This window comes from Poromitra crassiceps, assembly GCF_964638095.1.
Source record: "Poromitra crassiceps genome assembly, chromosome: 1".
NCBI lineage: Eukaryota > Metazoa > Chordata > Actinopteri > Beryciformes > Melamphaidae > Poromitra > Poromitra crassiceps.
The window spans coordinates 12365026-12388929 of NC_139623.1; the positions used below are offsets into that span (position 1 = coordinate 12365026).

At 43.8% G+C, this 23904-nt stretch overlaps 3 protein-coding genes across 3 annotated transcripts; 2 read left to right on the forward strand and 1 right to left on the reverse strand.

Moving 5' to 3' along the window:
* Positions 1-379: 379 nt before the first annotated feature.
* On the forward strand, positions 380-4780 carry sgk2b (serum/glucocorticoid regulated kinase 2b; the record flags this gene model as incomplete). Its single annotated transcript, XM_083663201.1, has 10 exons — positions 380-452; positions 1088-1160; positions 1272-1332; positions 1406-1431; positions 1573-1630; positions 1720-1803; positions 2297-2428; positions 4187-4342; positions 4431-4520; positions 4613-4780. 10 exons carry the CDS (start codon positions 380-382, stop codon positions 4778-4780), a joined length of 921 nt encoding a protein of 306 aa, XP_083519327.1.
* A 1609-nt stretch (positions 4781-6389) lies between these two features.
* Positions 6390-9018, reverse strand: LOC310784129 (putative transmembrane protein 244; the record flags this gene model as incomplete). The annotated part of the gene is made up of 6 exons (XM_083645117.1): positions 8939-9018; positions 7669-7754; positions 7321-7394; positions 7101-7226; positions 6970-7014; positions 6390-6484 (listed from the first exon to the last, which is right to left on the reverse strand). Exons 1-6 carry the CDS (start codon positions 8969-8971, stop codon positions 6390-6392), a joined length of 459 nt encoding a protein of 152 aa, XP_083501243.1. The 5' UTR covers positions 8972-9018.
* A 1133-nt stretch (positions 9019-10151) lies between these two features.
* Positions 10152-23363, forward strand: l3mbtl1b (L3MBTL histone methyl-lysine binding protein 1b). The gene is made up of 22 exons (XM_083637795.1): positions 10152-10203; positions 11595-11731; positions 11859-12048; positions 12201-12414; positions 12516-12639; positions 12849-12900; positions 13697-13791; positions 13909-14013; positions 14617-14752; positions 15615-15706; positions 15882-16033; positions 16944-17035; positions 18806-18891; positions 19043-19153; positions 19242-19356; positions 19599-19698; positions 20457-20654; positions 20816-20917; positions 21035-21099; positions 21199-21371; positions 21742-21804; positions 21954-23363. The coding sequence occupies exons 2-22, from the start codon at positions 11621-11623 to the stop codon at positions 22080-22082; spliced, it is 2505 nt and encodes an 834-aa protein (XP_083493921.1). The 5' UTR covers positions 10152-10203; positions 11595-11620; the 3' UTR covers positions 22083-23363.
* Positions 23364-23904: the final 541 nt, after the last annotated feature.

Here is a 23904-nt window from a genome sequence, read left to right on the forward strand (position 1 = left end):
AATGTATGACTATTTTGGTCATGGGTTTCATACATTTTCTGTAATCAAACATTTAAAAGCTAAAATCTGATCAAATGGGGGTCTGTGGTCTAATTTGTGTCAGTTTAGGGCTCCTTGATATGGAAAAGGTTTGAGAACCACTGCCCTAAATGTCACATCTCGTAGGGTTGTGTGTGCTCAGCTCGCAGTTACGAACCTTCCGACCGCCCTGAAGGCAGCATGAAGCAATAGAGCTGGCCTGTGTGCTGCGTCAGGGAGAGGCATCGATATGCAGCTGACAGGGAGGTGGCTCAGCTGACACTGGTGCTGGACTCCTCGACTTAACACACATCCACCTCTCTCCTTTCATTTTTCACTGCACTTTTCACCCTTTATCAAGATGACCGTGACTCATCGTGACCCGCCGCCAATGACCTATGCCAAAATGAGAGGGCTTGTGTCATTCTTCTCAAGTAAGTCCACCATTTATTTTCAAGGCTTCACTGGCTTTGCTTTTCAATATAAACTAGGCTACCCAATTCCTTAGCCCACAGGGAGGTTGCCAGCACAACTGGAGAGAAAAGCAGGTCGTCACCATTGACTTCAGTACAATGCTGATGAGAAAATTTTCATTTTTGGGTGAACTGTAAAAAAAAAGCAGTAGTATTCCTATAATAGCCTACTACATTATAGAATCATGATATAGTCTAGCACATATTACAGCAAAAGAATACAAAATATTCCAGTAGGCTAAAGGAATATTACAAAATAGGAGATAAAAAAAAACACCATATGTGGGTGACAATAAAGTCTGAATATAATGTTGAATACCACAGACACACATAAGTCTATAAAAAGAATTCCTATCATAATTAGGGTGGTTTTCTTTCAACATTATGGGGGGAAATCAAATACAAGACAGACATAAGACATAATTTAAATGGGTAGGTAATAATATATTTACAACTTAATACATATAGATGACATGGTGAACATTGAATGAGGCCAAAAGTATAGATGACATGGTGAGCATGAGGCATTATGCATTCAGCTGGCTCTCTTACGTAAGGGAATAACCCCCCTGCATGTCTGCTCGCCTGTCTTACAGCTCTGCTCAAGGGGAAGAAAAAAGGCTTCAGGGACTTCATACACAAACTGGTTTCTAATCAGCTCTGTCAACAGTAAGTCAACCAAACTTCATGTTGGATGTTGTTTTTTTTTTTTGGTATTTTGTTTTAAAGATTTTCATCCAAACGACTGACCCACGTGTTACTGTTGTTGACCTCGTGAAGCCTGGACAGTCACAAAGTCTTCAGGCAAGAGAGCAGCCAGAGAGGAGAGAGGGAGGAGAACGTGAGTACAGGAAGGCTTTTTAAACAACTGTACTGAGGAAACTAAAATGTGATCCTTCTCTTTCTTTCCGCAGAGCTCAGTGACGCCTGATGGCTCTCAGTAAGTGCTTTTTTCTTTGACTGAAATGCAGAAATATGGCAGGAAAAAAAGGTTGTGCTTTGCCTCACATGATTGTTTCTGTAGCCTGTGCCTCTGTATGATGAGACAAATCTGACACTTTTCTGTTGTCTTGTTAACCAGGGTGAAACCATCAGATTTCCACTACCTCAACGTCATCGGCAAAGGAAGCTTTGGAAAGGTGGGGATCTTCTGCTTATGTAAGTCTTTAGGCTTGTGCTTGTGAGTTTGGTGTCAGGTCTTGATGTGACTTGGTTCAAACTGTTGCAGGTGCTGCTGGCTAGACACCAAAAAAGTGGAGGCTATTATGCTGTGAAAGTGCTACAGAAACAGATCATTGTCAAGAGGAAAGAGGTAAAATATCAGCATCTATCTATCTATCTATCTATCTATCTATCTATCTATCTATCTATCTATCTATCTATCTATCTGTCTATCTGTCTGTCTGTCTGTCTGTCTGTCTGTCTGTCTGTCCGTCCGTCCGTCCGTCCGTCCGTCCGTCTATCTATCTATCTATCTATCTATCTATCTATCTATCTATCTATCTATCTATATATCTATCTATCTATCTATCTATCTATCTATCTATCTATCTATCTATCTATCTATATATCTATAAATCTATCTATCTATCTATCTATCTATCTATGTATCTATCTATCTATCTATCTATCTATCTATCTATCTATCTATCTATCTATCTATCTATCTGTCTGTCTGTCTGTCTGTCTGTCTGTCTGTCTGACCACCTGTCTGTCTGTCTGTCTGTCTGTCTGTCTGTCTGTCTGTCTGTCTGTCTGTCTGTCTGTCTGTCTGTCTGTCTGACCACCTGTCTGTCTCTCTGCAGCAGCGGCATGTGATGGTTGAGAGGAACGTGCTGCTGAAGGGGCTACAACATCCATTCCTGGTGGGACTGCACTTCTCTTTCCAGACATCAAACACTCTCAACTTTGTCCTGGACTACGTTAACGGAGGGGAGGTGTGTACAGTGTGTGGTGGGTTCATAATCAGAGGGGAGGTGTGTACAGTGTGTGATGGGTTCATAATCAGAGGGGAGGTGTGCACAGTGTGTGATGGGTTCATAATCAGAGGGGAGGTGTGTACAGTGTGTGGTGGGTTCATAATCAGAGGGAGGTGTGTACAGTGTGTGATGGCTTCATAATCAGAGGGAGGTGTGCACAGTGTGTGATGGCTTCATAATCAGAGGGCAGGTGTGCACAGTGTGTGGTGGGTTCATAATCAGAGGGGAGATGTGCACAGTGTGTGATGGCTTCATAATCAGAGGGCAGGTGTGTACAGTGTGTGATGGCTTCATAATCAGAGGGGAGGTGTGTACAGTGTGTGATGGGTTCATAATCAGAGGGAGGTGTGCACAGTGTGTGATGGGTTCATAATCAGAGGGGAGGTGTGCACAGTGTGTGATGGGTTCATAATCAGAGGGGAGGTGTGCACAGTGTGTGATGGGTTCATAATCAGAGGGGAGGTGTGCACAGTGTGTGGTGGGTTCATAATCAGAGGGGAGGTGTGTACAGTGTGTGATGGGTTCATAATCAGAGGGGAGGTGTGCACAGTGTGTGATGGGTTCATAATCAGAGGGGAGGTGTGCACAGTGTGTGATGGGTTCATAATCAGAGGGGAGGTGTGCACAGTGTGTGATGGGTTCATAATCAGAGGGGAGGTGTGCACAGTGTGTGGTGGGTTCATAATCAGAGGGGAGGTGTGTACAGTGTGTGGTGGGTTAATGATCAGAGGGGAGGTGTGCACAGTGTGTGATGGGTTCATAATCAGAGGGGAGGTGTGTACAGTGTGTGATGGGTTAATGATCAGAGGGGAGGTGTGTACAGTGTGAGGGGAGGTGTGCACAGTGTGTGATGGGTTAATGATCTTAGGGGAGGTGTGTACAGTGTGTGATGGGTTCATAATCAGAGGGGAGGTGTGTACAGTGTGAGGGGAGGTGTGCACAGTGTGTGATGGGTTAATGATCTTAGGGGAGGTGTGTACAGTGTGTGGTGGGTTCATAATCAGAGGGAGGTGTGTACAGTGTGTGGTGGGTTCATAATCAGAGGGGAGGTGTGTACAGTGTGTGATGGGTTCATAATCAGAGGGGAGGTGTGTACAGTGTGTGATGGGTTAATGATCAGAGGGGAGGTGTGTACAGTGTGTGATGGGTTCATAATCAGAGGGGAGGTGTGTACAGTGTGTGTGAACACTTTGTCTTCTCTGAGCAGATTTTTTTTTTTCACATTTTCTCCCCAAATGTACTTGGCCAATTCCCTGCTGTCCCGGTCGTTGCTCCTCCCCCTCTGCCGATCTGGGGAGAGTTGTAGACTACCACATGCCTCCTCGAATACATGTGCAGTCGCCAGCCGCTTCTTTTCACCTGACAGTGAGGAGTTTCATCGGCAGGACGCATGGGAGGATCCCGCTATTCCCCCCCAGTTCCCCTCCCCGCTGAAGAGGTGCCTCGATCGACTAGCGGTGGCACTATATTGCAGCAACCAGGACACATACCCGTAATCCGGCTTCCCACCTGCAGACACGGCCAATTGTGCCTGTATGGACGCCCGACCAAGCTGGTGGTAACACAAGGGCTCGAACCTGCCACCCTCGTTTTGGTAGGCAAGATTCTACCGCTGCACTACCCGGACACCCGAGCACAAATCTTCTTTTTCCACTTTCATAATTTCTCCCATTTTCATCCCTCCTCTCTCTCGCTCGCTCGCTCTCTCTCTCTCAGCCTCCATTCTACAGCCGCAGCAAAGTGGAGATGTTTGAGAAGATAATTCATGCTCCTCTAAAGCTCCACAGTGGAGCATCTCCAGCTGCCCGCTCTCTGTTGGAGGGACTGCTGGAGAGGGACTGCTCCAAACGCCTAGGAGCGACCCAGGACCTTGTACGTATGAAAACATATAGGGACAAAAAATGATTTATACACACGCACGCACGCACACACACACACGCTAATTTGTTTGTATCACCAGGTGGAGCTGCAGAGCCATCCATTCTTTGAGTCCATCAACTGGCACGACCTCCTGGCTAAGAGAGTGGCCCCTCCCTTCATCCCCAAAGTGGTAAGAGTGTTTCAGACATGGGTGACCGGCTTTATTGTTTTTAACCAAATATACCTGAGTGTTTGTGTGTGTGTTCCTTCACCTCCTCTCAGACTGGCCCCTGTGACATCCGCTACATCGACCCTGAGTTCACACTACAGCCTGTGCCTGCCTCTGTGGGCTTGAGTGACAGGTGTCAGGGGGGCGGAGCTAATGAGGTCTTCCCAGGATTCTCCTACATGCATCCAATGGAGTGTGAGGTGGCAGAGTCGCTTCCATAACTCACCTTCACCTTGAAACCTACTGCGTAAATCAGTGGTTCTCAACCTTTTTGAGCCACGACCCCCAAAAACCTTTAGGGTGGGGTAACCCTAACCCAACCGAACGACTTACCAGTGCGCACGCATTCACACACTGATTTCACACACTCACTGAAATCTTTTTTATACAGTTTATAGTTTATATAGCTTTATATACAATACTTAATGGTATGGGAGATGTAATCATGATGGGAATAAAACAGAATAAAATCATTTTATTTATTTTTTGACAATCATCCTTCGACCCCCCAAAAATAATCTTGCCCACTGGTGTAAATAATGGGCCTATGGCAGGCCAAATCTTTTTTAGGGCATGTTTATTTTTACATATTAACTTATTTTATTACATTACATTTTTACAATTATTTCTTAAACCAACACTGCATTATTTCATGAAATGTGTGCATTTCATAATACTTGGCATTAAGTAAGCACTTTTATATATTTATTACTGTTACTGGAACACTATCTAATGAATTTGTATACTGTATTTATTGTAATATGAAATAGGCTGGTCACTATTTCACCTCACTACCTAGTGTGTCAGAAGATGAGACAATAAAGACTCCATCTAAAGTGGTTTATTTGTGTCAGGTTTATGTGTGTCACACTTTACAAATACACTACAGACACACGTATTGCAACTTTCCCATTTACATCTGAGCGAATCAAAGATAGCAAAGGTTCTGACCGTACAAAAGTTAATAGTCGCAGGCCATCGTAAAATTACAGAGGCAACGTGCATCACAAACACAAAAGGGAGAGGACTGTTATGGCATGTACATTAAGAACAACAGGATGCCGGTCTGACAACATGTTGATGCACAAAGTGGCCCCAACTCAGACTTGAAACATTTCATTTAGAGCCTGTTTTATAGGCCTACTGTCAAATCCAGATCAAGTCCAGCACATCAGAGAATGTAATAGGCGTCTCCAGGCACATCATGTTTGTCTGATCCTTCTATTCCACTCCACAACCAAATGGAGAGCCAAAGTGAAACGTCACTTCCTGCTTTCTCCCTGTACGAGCGCTGCGAAAAATATGAATGGCGATGGACGGAGAATAAGGTTACTTTTTTGATCCCGTTTGAATTGTGCCACGGGGTGCCAACGCTAATTGTGTCAATTTAAAACATAACTTTGCATGTCAAGAAAGTCACAGTTTGTCGTCAAACTGAAACGTAGGGGTTAGTTTCGTATAAAAACTACATAGCTCGTGGAAGCTCGTCTTCAGCTTTGCCGGTAGAGAAAGTGACGTCACTTAGGTGACAGTGCATGTAGTCTTTCTGATTTATAACTTCTAGTGCAACAGTTTGGCGACAAACTGCGACTTTCTTGACATGCAAAGTTATGTTTTAAATTGACAAAATTAGCGTTGGCACCCCGTGGCACAATTCAAACGGGATCAAAAAAGTAACCTTATTCTCTGTCCACCGTCATTCATATTTTTCGCAGCGCTGGTACAGGGAGAAAGCAGGAAGTGACGTTTCACTTTGGCTCTCTATATGAAACAGCTTTGGTTCAGGATGCGTGGAGAGATAAGAGGGAAAGAGAGTTTGTGTTCTGTCTGTCAGTAGATGCTGAAGGAAGGGTAGCTCTGGTCACTCTGGCAGGTGAAGTACGCTATCAGCTGACCGTTGCAGATCATCAGAAACAATCCGCTTCCTAGGAACAACAGAAACTTGGAGCGTTAAAGGGGCTCTTTGATGATTTTCACCCAGTTTTGTAACATTACAGAATTTGTAGTAGTATTATGCAAATTAATGTTTAACTTCACAGAACTTCCTGGTCCAGATGATGTCATAATGATGTCATTTGGTCCAGAAAGTTCTGTAAATGAAGGTAGAGAGCGCAATAATAGTAATAGTCACTGTTGCTTTGGATAAAAGCTTCTGTTAAATAATGTCAAAAATGTAATTTAGTGACACCATGCCAAAAGTGCTCCAAATGACATCATTTGGACCAGGAAGTATTGTGAATGAACCTGTAGCTCTCGGTCGAGGCAAGATGGAGGGAAGTTAAGCATTGTTCATTTGCATAATATACTACCGATTTTGTAATGATAGCTGGTTGAAAATCGTCAAAGTGGCCCTAAGGAGAACTGATCTAATAAAGCTGAATGTGAATATCTGAGGCCTAGTAGTTCTTACCTAAAGCCAGCCACCACTGCCACACCATGGGAAACTCTAACATCACTGTCAACACACATTAAAAACATGCCGTTTAAACAACACTTGTGTATGCGTGCACGTATGCATGTATGTCCACTGCATGTCTTCACCTAGGCTGGTGAGCAGTACATGCAGGAGTGTGACAGTGAGGGCATAGTCCCAGACCCGCCTCCTCACCACCGCCGCAAACAGCAGACCGCTGCAGAAATAGGTGAGCTCCAAGGACAAGAGGTTCACTGAAGGATACGTCACAACAAGAAGAGGTATGAGAGAGCGGGCAAAAGTTCACGTTCACTGTTTAAATCATGTTTATGCATGAAGCACACTCACCCAAGTATTTGGCATTGGATTCAGTCGGCTCCGTCTTAAAGTCAAAAGGAATCAGTCCGTCAAAGTGATCCAACCTGAGAGAAATGTGGGAAGCAATGTGGGAACTTAAATATCCAAAAGAAGGAAAATTCATGGGAGAAGACCAGCATATAGAAGTAAATGACATTGTAAGCCTTACGTCATTTACTTCCCATGTTGTCTACCTATATGAAGTCTCCATGAATAGACTGTGGTGGACTTATGGAAGTGGCAGAAGAAGGTGAAGGTTTGAGGTTAGGGCGGTGTGTGTGTGTGTGTGTGTGTGCGTGTGTGTGTGTGTGTGTGTGTGTGTGCGTGCGTGATTCTTACCTGAAGGCACCAAAGCACACACTTCCAATCATGTAGTAGAGGGAGTAAAATATGACCAGACAGAGCAGCAGATGCACGAGCACAGTCTGTGGGGAGGCGGGGGAGAGACAGAGAGAGAGAGAGTTTTGCAATAGGACCTGTCCTGTCCAATAGGCCAGTGGTTCTCAAACTTTTTCACATCAAGGACCCCTAAACTGACACAAATTTGACCACAGACCCCCATTTGATAAGATGTTGTCCCAGGGTCCCCCGTCTGATAGGATTTTAGCTTTTGTGACGGCCTTCCCACTCTCCTGGCCCTGTCTTGCAGGAGCCTGGTGTTGGGGTCATTAGGCTGATTGGGTGCATCTGGGCCTGGTGCAGTCATTGGGCTTAAGAAGACCTTCAGACCATTCAGTCTCTCTCCTCACCTTCCTTGAGCCAGGTTGTAACATGAGGGGAGTCATACACCAAAGTAAAAGTTAGAACAAACAACCATGTATTAACTCAAACTAAGGGAAACTAGACAACAACAAACAAACCGAATAAAGGGTGCATCATGTGGAGGGAGAGAGAGTGAATGGTCTGAAGGTCTTCTTAAAGCCCAATAAGTGCACAGGGCCCATGCACATAATCAGCCAAACCCCACACCAGGCTCAAGCAAGACAGCTAGGGCCAAGAGAATGGGAGGGTCATCACACTTTTAGATGTTATTACATAAAGTAAATGAAACCCATGACCAAAATAAATTAAGTTATACATTCGATTCTGTCATTGTGTTACTTATGGTTGGAATTCTAGAGAAAATGACCCTTTTTGCTGGGGACCCCCTGGAACCCCTTCCCCTGGGGGTCCCCGGACGCTACTTTGAGAGAACCATTGCAATTAAATAGGCAACCAACCCAGGCCAGCACCACATAAATGATGTTCCATGTATATAGCTAACAGAACATCAAAACATAAACCTGGAGCTGTGCTGTGCGCAGACCATAGGCTCATAGGCTGCAGTGCGAGGGATGTGCGCTTGGTGAGCGAGCACAACGACTCGCTGAAAAATATGAATCTAGTCGGCTGCACATAATTTAAATTTTACGTTATATTCAATGACACATCCAATATGATAAAAGGCAGTAATCTCAAACCCTAGATCAGATATAGCCTGTTATATTTATCCTCGTTTCCTTGTTGTTTAATCGCACTTGACTTTGCAGCAGGCGAGCCCGACAGTTCTTTCCAAACGACACGTCAGATTTACAGGTGTAAATCATTGACACGCAGATTGTCTCCTTACCTTCGAGTCGACCACTTTGCCTTTGAATGCCATCTCATGGTTTGAATTTGATGTTATATTGTAAATAATATAGGCTGCAGCAGGCTGCGACCATGTTAGTCCCTCAGAGTTTAGACTTCTTCCGCCATCTAGCGACCAACAGGAGAATGGCGTCTTCTTTTTTATTTCACTGTTATCAACTACTGGCCTACGTCAGGGCGGCCTTGTTAGCTGAATGAAGGTCTTTTCTCAAAACATAACTCTTTGGGAGCAAATTATGTCACGACTTGGTGTTTCAAGCAATATGACTTGGTGTTTCCAGCATATCATGGCTGAAAATGGCCCATATAATATCCTTATTCAGAGGAAATTAGCCTCTCCCTATATGGATGAATATACTGCTAAAGAGGTTACATTTTGGTTTAACAACCATACATTTTAGCCTACCAGCAGCCCATTCAATCAATCAGTCCATTACGAAGCATACTCTTATAATAAAATGTGGAAGAATGTTGTGCAAATCGCAGCAAAAACCATATCCATGGATATCCTATAGAAATAGGCCAGTCACGGTGATTTTTCGTCAGGTCGTCTGGTAAGCTCGGTAAATGTATTCAAATGTTCGACACTTAACGACAGCGGTCTACATGGGCGCAGATATGTGTTGGAGCTGAATTAAACTACAGACTCACAACATATAGGCCATTTGGAGAGAGGGGGTTGTAGCCACATTTTGTTTGGGTGATCTAATGGGCCTGGTGTTTTGTTTTGTTTTATCCAAGAGGGATGGGCGTTTACAAACTAAACGTCGTCTGATGCATCCACCCAGCAAGCTAAGTATGTTTAACGGTGTAAAAGTATTAAACGTTGTAAGCAAAAGCCCCAGATTGTCACTTTGACCACAGAGACCGCTCCAAAACACTGCGGTCTTTGCACTTTCGTGACACACACACACTCACACACAGCCTTTCCTCTAACATTACGGGAGAGCAAAAACAAAAACAAGCGCTTATTAGTTGGCCTACATGTTAGCGCTGAACTGAATGTTGTGCTAATGTGTTCACTCGGGCCTGTATTGACCAGGCATCGATATAGTACTGAAGTTTTCCGAGATCCAAAGTTGTCAGGCAGCGCATCTGACACGCATGCGCATCCTTCTATCCAGCTCTAAATAAGAGTTAAAACAGAAACGAGGTGAGTTCCATAATTTTCAAAGAATACGGCGTCAACGGTCATTTATTGCTGTTATCAATAGCAAAATTTGAAAGACAGGCGTTCATTTTCCGGTGAGCATATGATTTCATTATTTACACTCTGATTTAAAACGGCGAGAATAAATCGTTCTTGCAAGTTTCTATTGAAGAAATTAATCAAGCAACAATGTTGAAGCTCGGAACAATAACGCAGTGTTATTTCGCGTATGTGTCATGTTAGACGAAATATTGACGTTTAATGAAACGCGTTTTTCTATTGTTATTAACCGAGAAACTTATTTATTACGGATTGTCCTTAGCTCGCTACATCCAGTCACAATGCTATCGTCTAGCATCATCAGTTCAGTTGAACGGAGTGGAGCTGCTAGCTAGGAGCGGCTAGCTGGCTGTTAGCTTTGTGTCAGCACAAGCTAGCAACCTGGGCTGACATTCCGTGACAAGGGGAAAGTAAAGAAAATGACCAGAGTGATGGAAAACACTAAATCAGGAAATTACATGGCATGCAATGGCTTTTGTTCGACATGTAGCGGCTTTGTGTGATTTGTTTAAATTGGTAACTTTAGTAATTTACATAGTTTAAACGTGTTGGTGGCCTCTTCCTATGCTCCGCCATTTTGTATAAGACGAATGCTAATCATGGGCGCTCATACACTTTATTTATGGCTAGAATAAAATAGGCGTATTAAGTGCGAAGTCTTAACTTAATCATGATCGAGTAGCTTAGGCTATTGCATACTTTTCACATGGTTATGTCTACCAACAAAACGGAGAATATTCCCTTAATTCAGTGTTGAACATGCGTCAAGACTAAAACGTTATATCGTAAGCTTAGTTGGATTAAAACGCGTTTAAGTTTGGTCAGTCAGCGCAGAAAACAATGTTCTCTTTAAAATTGATAAACAATTTACCACCTCAATTGTTCATAATCGGGCAAACAGCCGATTTTAGGAGATACCGTTAAAACAAGGAAAAGATGAACTTGTGTCGTTAACTTAAAGTTGCCACATCTTTCCTCGTGTTTGTCAATGATCTTGATGAAGGTTTACCCTAATGGGACCGTTTGTGCACGCATTTCTCCTTTATTCGGCGTGCAAAACAATAATATTATTGACTGTTTTGTCTGAAATCGAAGTGCATGGTGTATCCTGCAAGTCAGCACACAGTCGCCATCTAGCGATGATGCGACGCAAGTCAAAATACGCCAGTGCAGGTATAATTTTGTTGTGTAGTTTTGACCACATTCGCCGTAAAAGCAGAAATGGAGACTGCATTACTGTGATAATCATGCATGCATATTCAATCCAATGATGTAGAACAACGGCATAAACGGAATAAGAACTGTGGACCCAACCTCTATTTGTGCATTAGATGACATCTCTGCTGCTTGTTTTTAAACATCTATGACTGGTTTGTCTCGGGTTGAAAAAATAGTCATTGTTGTCACCGCAATTATGCCATTTCAGCTGGTGAGAAGAGTGAAGAAGTTGAAATGACCGACACTCCACCCAGTGATGGCCCGTCCCATGGAGCAGAGTTTGACATGATGGGTGCTTTGGATTGGAAGGATGGCATTGCCACACTGCCAGGCAGCGACATCAGGGTATGCTAGAGATCGTTTTGTGTTTCAGAGAGGGAACATCCCTCATAGTGTGAATGTGTGTCTACTTGTTTCTGTGCACACAGATATCTATGAAAACATACAGTATATTTCTCTATATATCGCTCAGTTCCGCATGACAGAGTTTGGAACTCTGGAGATTGTCACAGACCCAGAGGTCAAAGGGCAGGAGGCAGAGCCTAAATCTGAGACATTGGACCCAGCACCGTCCCACAGTCCCACCCCTCCACCAGAGGGCCAATCAGAGACGGGCACAGCTACGGCACCAGCCAATCGGAGTCCGCCAGGGTCATCTCAGGGTAAAGCAATGACAGCACTGGCTTTATACATGCAATATTGTTATGATAAAGAGCTACAGTATTTAGTTTACTGTTTATTATCTGCTGCTCTACTTGTGTTATGTACAATGAACAGCCTCAGTTTCAGCCCTTCCCTCTGCTCTGTCCTCTAGCCCCTGGCCCTGTACTTCTGTCTCTAGAGGAGGGACCCAGTATGGAGGGCCCTAGTGTGGAGGTCGGTCCCAGTGTGGAGGTTGGCTTCAGTGCAGACATGGGTCAGACTGCGGAGCTGGCGAGGTGCAGGGCCTGTGGTGGCCATGCTCCTCGGGATACCCTCCTTCAGGGTAAATTCTGTAGCTCCATCTGTGCCCAGCCCTCCAGCGGCAGGTAAAGTCACGCTTTTTGAAACGGGCTCATTCCTTTCTCTCTCTCGTGTCTGTTGGATTATTGGGTATGTTGCTCTATTGTGAGCTGAATCTTCTCTGCAGGTCGTCTCCAGGGGAGCCAAGGGAGAGTCAAGCAGTTGAAGGGCTGGGTAAACGAGTGCGTAAAAAGAGGAAGATCTATATGGATTCTGGTGATGAAGAGGAAGACAATCAAGAGGAAGAAGAGGTAAAGAGCAAATTCCCAACATTCATCATCCATTGTATTTCTGCTGTAATGACTGAGGTCTTACATGTGAAAATACTACAGTTTAATTCAAATTGACAGTTGTTGCCAATTACCGATGTCTACTTTTCGGATGCCGACAAAAGAAAAAAAAGAAAAGAAAATGCATTGGGCTTATTGGTAACATGTTTCTGTTGTTTCCCTTTTCACAGGAAAAGGCAAAGACGTCCAAAGGCAGGAGAGCTGCCAAAATTGCCAGGCTGGGTATGTTACAATATACACCTATTTCACACCCAAAGCAGCCATTCTGTATCTAAAACATACAGCGTGCCCCCATATTACAGTCCGGCAAGGAATCACGTTCAGTGGAACGCTGTGAAGCACCGTGAAGAGACTTAACTGTGAAGCGATAAAAGGAGCGACCAAAAAGTAGCGATAGGCTGTCTTGCAGGAAGAATGAGTGGGCGAGATAATCTAATGGCTGCGTTACAGAAACGGTGCCAGGTCCACGGCGTAGATGCTCTCAAGGACGTGCAACAATTGTGTTTGTTAAACAATCCATTGCCACTGTAGAGGGAGTGAGGGAAGGAGAGAATGAGGCAGATGGAGGGCTCAAACGGGTTGTCTCCATTAGAGTTAGAGTCTACAACAATGACTGAGATTTTATATGAATCAGGTTAGGTTCTATAAATGTGCGTTGACATGCACATAGTATTCTGATATTAGATCAAATTGTTCTTGACATTTTATTGCGGTTATTCTGGTATTTCCATGTTTTTGTATACATAATTAAACTTTACCATGTAAATTGAGCTTACCAAAACAGAATACAATTATTATTTTAATATTAAAATAGTCAAAGCACCTCTTTGACTATTTTAACACATGCTTCTGTGTTATCGTTGTATCCCAGATGTCTCGTTCATGTTTCTCATCATGCATCAACTCAAACACAGGATCACTGAGTAATGCCCATATTTGCATGACTCAATTATCAATTGGATGTTGGTGTACTTGCTGAGACACTTAATACTGAACTTGCTTTTTGCCAAACGCCCAGTGACTGCCCCACCCAGTAAGAAACGGCCGTGGAGCTGGCCTGCATACCTGGAAGAGGAGAGGGCCACAGCTGCCCCTGTTAAACTATTCAAAGAGGTATTGCCACACGGACATGTCTCAGTGTTGTATTGTCACTTCTAAGCTTTTGGATGCTTTTGCTTTGTGGGTCCCTCTTGACGCAGCAGTGTACCATGGTGTGTGTCTGTCTTGCAGCACCAGTCGTTTCCTCAGAGCAGGAACAGCTTTAAGGTGGGAATGAAGTTGGAGGGCCTGGACCCCTGTCACCCCTCGCTCTTCTGTGTGCTCACTGTGGCAGAGGTATGGACACCGACATTTTGAGCTGAGGCTTGGCCATTATACTTACCTTTTATCCTTGTTTATATTTAAAGAATCTGCCTTTACCGGTAATCAACCCACTTTGTATCATATATATAATCTGGGTAATATGATAATAGGATAATATAAGCACATGGACAGGCTTCTCTCTCTGTTTACCTCACGGAGAAAAATGCTCCTGCTGCTGCCTGCAGACACTCTGCCCCCGCCAGCTGCAAGTCATTAGGGCTCGTTAAGGCTCTCCATGTGCATAGGGTTAGGGTTAGGGTTAGGGTTAGGGTACAAAATAACAAAATAAAAAGAAACAATAACAGCTGCCCTCTGAGCAGATTCCACGTCTCCAGCAGAACTTCCGCGGCTCCGTTGTGACGTGTTGTGACGTAAAACGCGTCAGAATGGAGCGCTTTGCCAGAGGAGGAAATGGGAGATCTCCGTGAGGTAAACAGAGAGAGAAGGTAAACACTGCCCATGTGCTTATACTACCGAGGTTATTAATGATACAAAGTGGGTTGATTACCGGTAAAGCCGTCCTTTAAGCACTTCAACCCCCTCCTGTTCTCTTCTGGCCCTCCCTCTGCCCCTCAGATCCAAGGCTATAGAGTCAGGCTCCACTTTGACGGCTACCCAGAGTGCTATGACTTCTGGGTCAACGCCGACTCATGGGACGTGAAGCCAGCTGGATGGTGTGAGAAGATGGGACACAAGCTGCTGCTGCCCAAAGGTAATCGCAGACACAGTTGCACACTATCTACCCACTATCACATACAGCACACTATCTACCCACTATCACATACAGCACACTATCTACTAGGGGTGTCACAATATATCGTCCCACGAAATTTCGCGATAGTAAAACGTCACGATATGTATCGTTGAGATGAAATCTCATATCGTGAAAAAAAAAAAAAAAAAAAAAAAAATCTTCAAAAATAGACAAAGAAACGTCTTTGTTTGTTGAAGTTCAATGTGTGGAAAGTAGTTCAGTTGAACAAGTCTCTGAAGAGACACATGAGAAGTTATACAGGAGAGAAACCATTCAATTGAGTTTCTGGCAAAACTGTTTACTTGACAGGAAAAACTGAAGATGCATAAAAAATAGACTAAGAAAAGTCTTGTTGTTTGAGTTTGAAGAAAAACTGAAGATGCATAATGAGAATTTATACTGCTGAGAAACCTTTTAGTTCAAAGTAAATCTAAGTGACGGTGTAACTCATTCTATTTCAAGATAAGCCTTATCTCCAATCTCATGTTTTTTCTAGTTGTTATTGTAATAACAATTTCCCACAACAGCATGTTTTGTATTTGTGCATTTCAAATAAAATACTACTTTTCCAGTCATATATTGTCATTATTCAAGTTTAAAAAAATATTGTTAAAATCGTATCGTATCGTATCGTTATCGTGAACCCAGTATCGTGATACGTATCGTATCGTGAACTGAGTGTATCGTGACACCCCTACTATCTACCCACTATCACATACAGCACACTATCTACCCATATTTCAAAAATAACCAGTGAATCAGAGATGAAAGGCAAGACTAGAGAGTGGCCACAACCATTTTGAGTGTGTTTGTCTTCTAGGTTGTAAGGATGGGGAGTTTAACTGGAGCATGTATGTGAAGAACTGCAGGGGTCAGCTGGCCCCCAAACACCTCTTCAAGAGCCTCAACACGGTGTGTCTCTGTGTGTGTGTGTGTGTGTGTGTGTGTGTGTGTGTGTGTGTGTGTGTGTGTGTGTGTGTGTGTGTGTGTGTGTGTGTGGTTGCACATTTATCAAATTGTTATTTCATCTGTTTGGAGATTGTGCGTTGAATATTCATAGGCTATATGTGTCTTTGTGTTTATTTAGTCTGTGACTCCATCTGGATTTCGTGCGGGGATGAAGCTGGAGGCAGTTGACAGGAAGAACCCATCCCTGATCTGTGTAGCAACCATTGCTGCAGTCGTCGACAACCGACTGCTCATTCATTTTGACAACTGGGAAGACACATACGATTACTGGTGAGAGTCAAACAGCTGGGATGACACAGGATTACTGGTGAGAGTCAAACAGCTGGGATGACACATAGGATTACTGGTGAGAGTCAAACAGCTGGGATGACACATAGGATTACTGGTGAGAGTCAAACAGCTGGTATGACACATACGATTACTGGTGAGAGTCAAACAGCTGGGATGACACATAGGATTACTGGTGAGAGTCAAACAGCTGGGATGACACATAGGATTACTGGTGAGAGTCAAACAGCTGGGATGACACATAGGATTACTGGTGAGAGTCAAACAGCTGGGATGACACATAGGATTACTGGTGAGAGTCAAACAGCTGGGATGACACAGGATTACTGGTAAGAGTCAAACAGCTGGGATGACATAGGATTACTGGTAAGAATCAAACAGCTGGGATGACATAGGATTACTGGTGAGAGTCAAACAGCTGGGATGACATAGGATTACTGGTGAGAGTCAAACAGCTGGGATGACACATAGGATTACTGGTGAGAGTCAAACAGATGCGGGTGTTTATTTGTGCATGGTGTGAGACAGAAAGAGGTAACGTGGTCCAAAGATATTTTCCACTCTTTTCGAATAATTGCTGTTCTTTTCCGTAACATGAAATCAAGAGAACTGTAGTTAATAGATTTGATATCAGCAGGGTGCCTACACAAGTCTGTGATCATGTCTAGGCTTTAACAATTTTGGAAACGACAAAAAGTATAGAAAAGTAGGCGATGTCTGATAAGTCCTGATACACGCATAACTACACATTTCATGCAGTTGTAGAAGAGTTGTGAAGAGTTATCCTCAGCTATAGAGTGACATGGCCTGGTTGCACTCACATCATCCAGCCAATATCAGCATACATCACTCTGAACACACTGATCAAAATGGTGTATTGTTTTGTGCTAAGGTGTGACTCTAGCAGTCCTTACATCCATCCTGTGGGCTTCTGTGAGGATACTGGACTAACCCTTACCACTCCAGCCGGTAAGACTGACAAAGGCACGTTTGGACCACTAGATACCATCATGATATTGTACGGGGGCCCATGGATACAGGATATAACATTACCAGACATAACTGCAGATTTTATTTAGTCGCTATCCGATGAAAACCACGTATCTCCAAAAGGGCAAGTTTTCAGGAACTAAAAAAAACTGCTCTTAAAATACTGAACACCACATCATCAAAGTAAAAAACAAAACTGCTCTTAAAATACTGAACACTTCACATCATCAAAGTAAAAAAAAAAACATACTCTTAAAATACTGAACACCACGTCGTCAAAGTTGGCATGTGTCTTCATTATAGTCAGTTTCTTGAAGGGTGTGTCATTACATTATTAATATCTTACTTGAACAAGCTCAAATGGTGTTACAGGATTACGGTTAGATTTTGAGACACTTTCTCCGGGGCAAGCAGCCACGAGCCTTCTGGAGCCGCGGCTGCCCGCACATAGCTCCAGGCGCCTCTCACTAACGCTAACATTACTCTCATCAGAAACTTCACATAGCTCCAGGCGCCTCTCACTAACGCTAACATTACTCTCATCAGAAACTTCACATAGCTCCAGGCGCCTCTCACTAACGCTAACATTACTCTCATCAGAAACTTCACATAGCTCCAGGCGCCTCTCACTAACGCTAACATTACTCTCATCAGAAACTTCTTTGATCTGCATAGTTTAAATTAGTTTGCAGCCTAGAGATAATTCGAAAACATTTAATTCATCTATTTATGTCAGACGATGTCAGAAATAAACAAAACAAATCCAGAAATACACGGCGACGTTCGGTTCTGCTCGACAGTGCCTGCTTTCTGGGTAATTCCTCATGCCTAAGGGGGTTCAGATGGAAGTAGGGGAGGAGCTTCGAGGTTCTGCCGTCACATACGCGGTGTGAGGGGCAGCTCTAACATCCAATGGTGATATTTGTTAAATAAATTACCCAATAAAACATGTTTTCATTGGTCATTTAGACATCAAAACCTACCAGTAGATAGAGGAGAATTGATATTCCATCTATAGTAAAAAGTCAAAATCATTAAAAAATAGGGATGCACCGATATGAAAATTTTGGCCGATGCCGATAACCGATATTAACATTGCTGTTATGGCCGATAACCGATATTTACCGATGTCGATAGGATCTGTATAAAACCAACATTTTTATGATCATCACATTTTGTACATACTGAAAAACACATGTTAACACTGAATTTGAAAAAGTTATGCATTTCTTTATTTGCAAAGCCTTTGGAAAAGCCCATAAATCATAGATTTACTGCATTATTTCATATCAATGTGAAGAATTTGGCTGATAATGATAACCGATATTAACATTGCAACATCTGACCGATACCGATATGACCGATATGTTAAAAAATGACCAACATCGGCCGATACCGATATGATTGCCGATATATCGTGCATCCCTATTAAAAAATTGAGTTAAGTGGTTTTCATCGGACAGGGACGATTTGCTGGTTGAAAGATGGATTTCTCTATGCAAAGAATTATGCAAATTTTTCAAATTATGACAAAGAAACACGGAGTTATTTTACATAAATTATCCTTATAAGCAATTCTAGCGTTCATTATTGGTCAAATATATTATGATATAGCTATCTGTGAATGGCTAAATTGGCTAGTAATATTGATCCATATCTTAGATCTGTTGGGCCTCCGTACGCTGTACAATATACTGTATAGATGTTCCAGTGTGTCTGTTGTCTTCAGTGACTGACAGATTTGCTGTGTTTTCCTTCCTTCAGAATATAAACAACCCAAGAGCTTCTCATGGGAGAAATACCTGGAAGAGACGGGGACACAGGCTGCCCCCGCCCGGGCGTTCAAACCAGTAAGACACACACACACACACACACACACACACACACACACACACACACACACACACACACACACACACACACACACACACAGAATTATAATATGTATCCTAGCACTCCAGACATAGTCACATGGTTAGCATTATGCCCTGTCTTTGACAGCGGCCTCCACATGGATTCCACATTGGGATGAAGCTGGAAGCGGTGGATAAGAGGAACCCCATGCTCATCCGTGTTGCAACTATAGCCGACACAGAGGACCACCGGCTGAAGGTATGAAATGTCTGCCGGTCGGTCGAGACCTGCTTGGACTTGGATCGGTCTGTCTCTAATTGGCTGGATCTCCCTTCCTCTGATCTAGATCCATTTTGATGGCTGGAGTAAAGAGTATGACTATTGGGTCGACACTGACTGTGCTGATCTGCACCCCGTGGGGTGGTGTCAAAAGACCGCACACCCGCTACAGCACCCTAACGGTGAGACACCCCCTCACTCCCTCTCTCTGTGTTCTGTATGAAGGCCTAACATGTATTAGTGAGGTTGGTCGAGGTTGTTCAGGAGAGTGAGCCAAAATGTTAATTTTTAAATGGATGAGTCAGCACAGTTAGTCTCTGCCTTGATATATGGTAGTTGGAGCAATCTTTTATATAAAGTAAAAATGTAAATATTCTTGCAGATGTTGGCCATATTACTATGTGCAAACAATGTGCTGTTTTAGGCACCACTGATTTAGTGAGCGCCCCAGGACAAGGTTGTCCTACTCCACGTTGCAATGGGGTTGGCCACATCAGAGGACCTCGCTATGGGACTCACTACACGTTAGTAGCACATACTCACTTTTTGTCCTCTCATCTGTCTCACTCTCTCCCTGCTATATTTTACTCTTCATTCTTATATGGCATATATTATATTTTCTTAATTTCCTCAATTTTGTTGCTGAAACGGCCCAATTTACCCCATGGGGATCATTACAGTTTAATCTCATCTTATTTTATATAAATGCTGTGGAATGCAGTGAATACAGGAGGAGAAGAGAGTCTGACTTTATTTAAATGTCAGTTGCACTTGTGTGGGCTGCGGGCATATAGATTTGTTGTGTGTGTGCGCAAGCTTGACGGCCGTTGCGCATGTTAGCGATTTATTCGCATATAGACGCCTGCTGTCGCCTGCTGGTCGCTTGCTGCTGCAGCTTGATTGGCTGTCTTGCTGCCTTTCGGTCTTGAATTGGTCCATTTCAAATTGGCCCCTCCTCTCGTCGCTGTTCTCCACCGCTCATCGCCTTGCAAAGCATGCTGGGATACCTGGCGACGTAGCCAATACAAAATTAATGGGCAGCAGCGATACCAGGCGTCTACACGCGAAAGAATTTGCTTATGTGTGCAGGGGGCCGTGAGAATGTGGAAGTTAAGGGGAATTTAGCTGCTTTTTCCTTTGTTGTTTGAGATGTTTTATTATTGAACATCAAAGGTCAATCAATAGCGAAAGTCATGAAATGAACGTTTTTGACACGCACGGTTGTTGCAGGCCTAACTGCTCACAACTGTTGTGAATTGGTTCACTGTGTGCGTGTGTGCAGCCAGGTGAGCTGTCCGTACTCGGAGACGAATCTGAACAAGGAGAACTTGGTGCCAGACCGGCTTAGTGGAGAACGACCTCTGGCCGTCAGCGGACCTCACCCCCGCGGGCGACGCCCCGACGGTCACGCAAACCCCTCAACGCAGACCCCCGCTACATCGGAGCAGCCCGAAGGAGCCGACGACTCTCAAAATAACAGGTGGGTCTAACATGCACAATCCTGTCACTCTGCAAATGCATGGCACAAACATACTTTGAAAGCCAGCAGCACTCCCAAGAGAAGTCCTGTTGGTGTTATTGCATTGATCACTGTCCAGTGGTCTGTACTGTACATTAGAGTGGGCTTTCCTGTGTTGCTAGGAAACCTGTGATGGTGGAAGCGGAGCGTTCTGCCCGCAGCAGCCAGCCTGAGCCACAGGGTGGGGCCAGTGAGCAAAGCCACAATGGAGGCAGACCTAAACGGTACTTCAGTCATTCTTCATCCGGTTCTCATACCCCATACCATACCAGGCTGCTGTGCTGCTGAAACTCATTGCAGAGAATGTTGTTTTGTATTAATTGAGTAACTTCTTGTTGCAGGACTGCTCCAGTTCCAAAGTACCTGAAGATGCACTATGTCAAAGAGGAGATTGCTGATAGTAAAGGTACATGTGCATGTGTGCTAGCGAGCAAGTTAGCATGTTGAGCTGTTGAATGCGCACCCTTTTCTAACTCTGTCACCCTCGTCCCTCTCTCTCCTCCAGCCTCTCCAGACTCCATCTCTCTGCAGCAGGCCCTCCACGAGTCTGTGTTTTCCCCGGGCATCTCCGCCTCTCCCCCCCACCGGGTGGCTCTCTGCTGGGATAAACACTGCCAGCTGCTGCCTGAAGTTCTGGGGCTGACCGCCAAGAGAGTGGCCACTTGGACCGCTGAAGAGGTCAGACACGTTTACACACTTTACAAAGCTCAAACACAAAGTAGACATGCTCCACATTCCCCCATCCAACAGGAGATAAATACTCACGGTGCCAGGGATGCAAAATAGTCACCTTTTCATTCCAAAATAGGAGGATTTCTGAGTGGTTTTATGTCTGCCCTGGTATCTGTCACCTTTTTCACTATCCATGACTTTGCATCACTGCAGTGCAGTTGCTCACTGGCTATCAGGGTTAACAGGTGAACAGGAAACATACAGTACAAAGACACTTTGACCGGAAGCTGAAATAACCATTCATTGATGTAAACATCCTACGTGTTGCAGCCTTTCTGCAGCTGTTTGCTGACTGTTGTGTCTCTGTGTTTGTCAGGTGGCAGGTTTTGTCAAAGGACTCCCAGGTTGTAAAGAGCATGCTGCTACATTTAGAACAGAGGTAAGTCCATTACAAACTAGGAACCCAAATTAAACACCTGATACCCATCTCCCCAACCCAGTGACAAACCCAAGTGTAAAGTTTGTGCCAGACCATCACCCAGGAACACATGCGTTCTTAGTTAACCAATTATTCTCCCGTCTCTTCAGCAAATAGATGGTGAGGCCTTCCTGCTTCTCACCCAAGCAGACATTGTTAAGATCCTGTCAATCAAACTAGGCCCCGCCCTGAAGATCTACAACTCCATCCTGATGTTGAAGAATGCTGATGAAGAGTAAGACTCCTCCTCCTAACCAGTCCCCTAATGGCCGCCTCATCAGCACTCATCTGAGACATTTGGATCCGCCCAGGACGGCCTTTCATCTGTGGAAGCGCTGTGACGGCACAGATGCAAGACAGAAGCAAGTGGAAACCATCAACCAGAGACAATAACCCATCTCTCCCCCAAGCCTCTCTTCTCCATGATGGACAGTACTAGTCAGCCCGAGGGAGAGTTTTACATTGTACCATAAGGATTCCTTAATTGATGTCGTGTTTTGCTTTCTGAATGATGATGAAATTAACTGCAGGCACTTAAGGATTCTTAACAATGTACAGTTTGTGAATTGGATTTAATCAGTCACTTTTCTGTTGCAGTTCCCCTTTGATTTGAGTTGTGGTGAAAAGGTGCTTAAGCCAAGAGCGGATGGAACAAGTGTGCGATTTGCTGCTTTTACTTGAAACTTTTTTTATATATTCTATAGCTGCAAAAAACAATCATGACGACGGAAGAGTTTTTAATGTGAAACCCACTGGAGCAGAAGCACTAATGTAGTTCAATGTTTCTCCTCTAGATGGAGAAAGTGGGCTGCTCTACATGTCCAAGGAAAAGAGTTTTGTTAGGTTGGAGGAGCTGGTTTAGCTTGAGGGGGCGGGGTTAAAGACTGTCAGTGTGTCTGTGTATGTGCACATGTGCATGTGAGCGCGTCTGAGAAACGGGAATGTAATTTCCAGCCGCCAGCCGTACGTTGTTTTTCTGGTCAGAGGATGGCTTTGTGACTGATTTGGCAGGGATAAGGGCTAATTGTTTAATGGAGGAACCTAGAGACAAAGGCATGTTGGAAAAAGACAATGAACCAGCTCAGTTTTTCTCAATGTATTTGCTTTTGTGGGAACACTAAATTAATTTGAATGTTTAAACAAAAGAAAAATGCAGCTTTTGGTTGTTTTTGATTGATATTGTTTCCCGTCTTGTTTGGTCTAAATAACATCTGGCATTCACAGTGTAAATAGTAATACAGCTACTTCAACAGACAGTCCCTGTATCCATACCAGAATGTATTCCTGCTTGTTTATGCAAAGGAGTGGCATCCCTATGTGAAAGGAGACTGATAAAGCGCAGGACCTCAATTTGTAAAGATTTTGAGAAATACTTAAAACATATCAGTGTCGCTCTACGTCACTCAATGTAATTCAGCAAGTTGGAATGTGTACATCAACAATTGTTTATATTCAAACACCTTTTATTTATGTATTGTAATTTAAGGGGTAATGGTACGCAACTTTTTGGCTCTGAGCTTAACCGGCTGTTGGAATGTGTGAATGGATGAAATAAATGAGATGCACACTAGCTGCTGTCCTTACTTGGCATTTGTAATTTCACAACAACACTACTAGACCACCACACGCACGCACACACGGGTGAGTGGTGTGCAGTTTAGATAGTGAGTAGCTGGATAGGTGGTGTGCAGATTAGTTAGTGAGTAGCTGGATAGGTGGTGGGTGTGCAGTTTGGGTAGTGAGTAGCTGGATAGGTGGTGTGCAGTTTGGGTAATGAGTAGCTGGATAGGTGGTGTGCAGTTTGGGTAATGAGTAGCTGGATAGGTGGTGTGCTTCTGAATTAAATGGCTCTAGTCTGCATACACTTCTGTGCTTTCAGGTCTTATTTAATGAGCGGGAGAGCAGATAGAGGCTTTTGAATCTAATCAGGTACACTACCAGTTAATCAGAATCAGAATCACTTTTATTGCCACAGTATGCAAGTTACATAATGTTTGGACATACATTTTCCCTCATTTTAGAATATTCATCAATACTATATGAAATAACACAAATGTGATT

What these genes read in the sequence shown, in the direction of transcription:
- l3mbtl1b (XM_083637795.1), top strand. Translation starts at nt 11,621, where the DNA reads ATGACCGACACTCCACCCAGTGATGGCCCGTCCCATGGAGCAGAGTTT. An exon ending in TGCCAGGCAGCGACATCAGG is followed by an intron (nt 11,732 to 11,858) that starts GTATGCTAGAGA and finishes TATATCGCTCAG; the next exon opens with TTCCGCATGACAGAGTTTGG. An exon ending in GACGACTCTCAAAATAACAG is followed by an intron (nt 20,655 to 20,815) that starts GTGGGTCTAACA and finishes CTGTGTTGCTAG; the next exon opens with GAAACCTGTGATGGTGGAAG.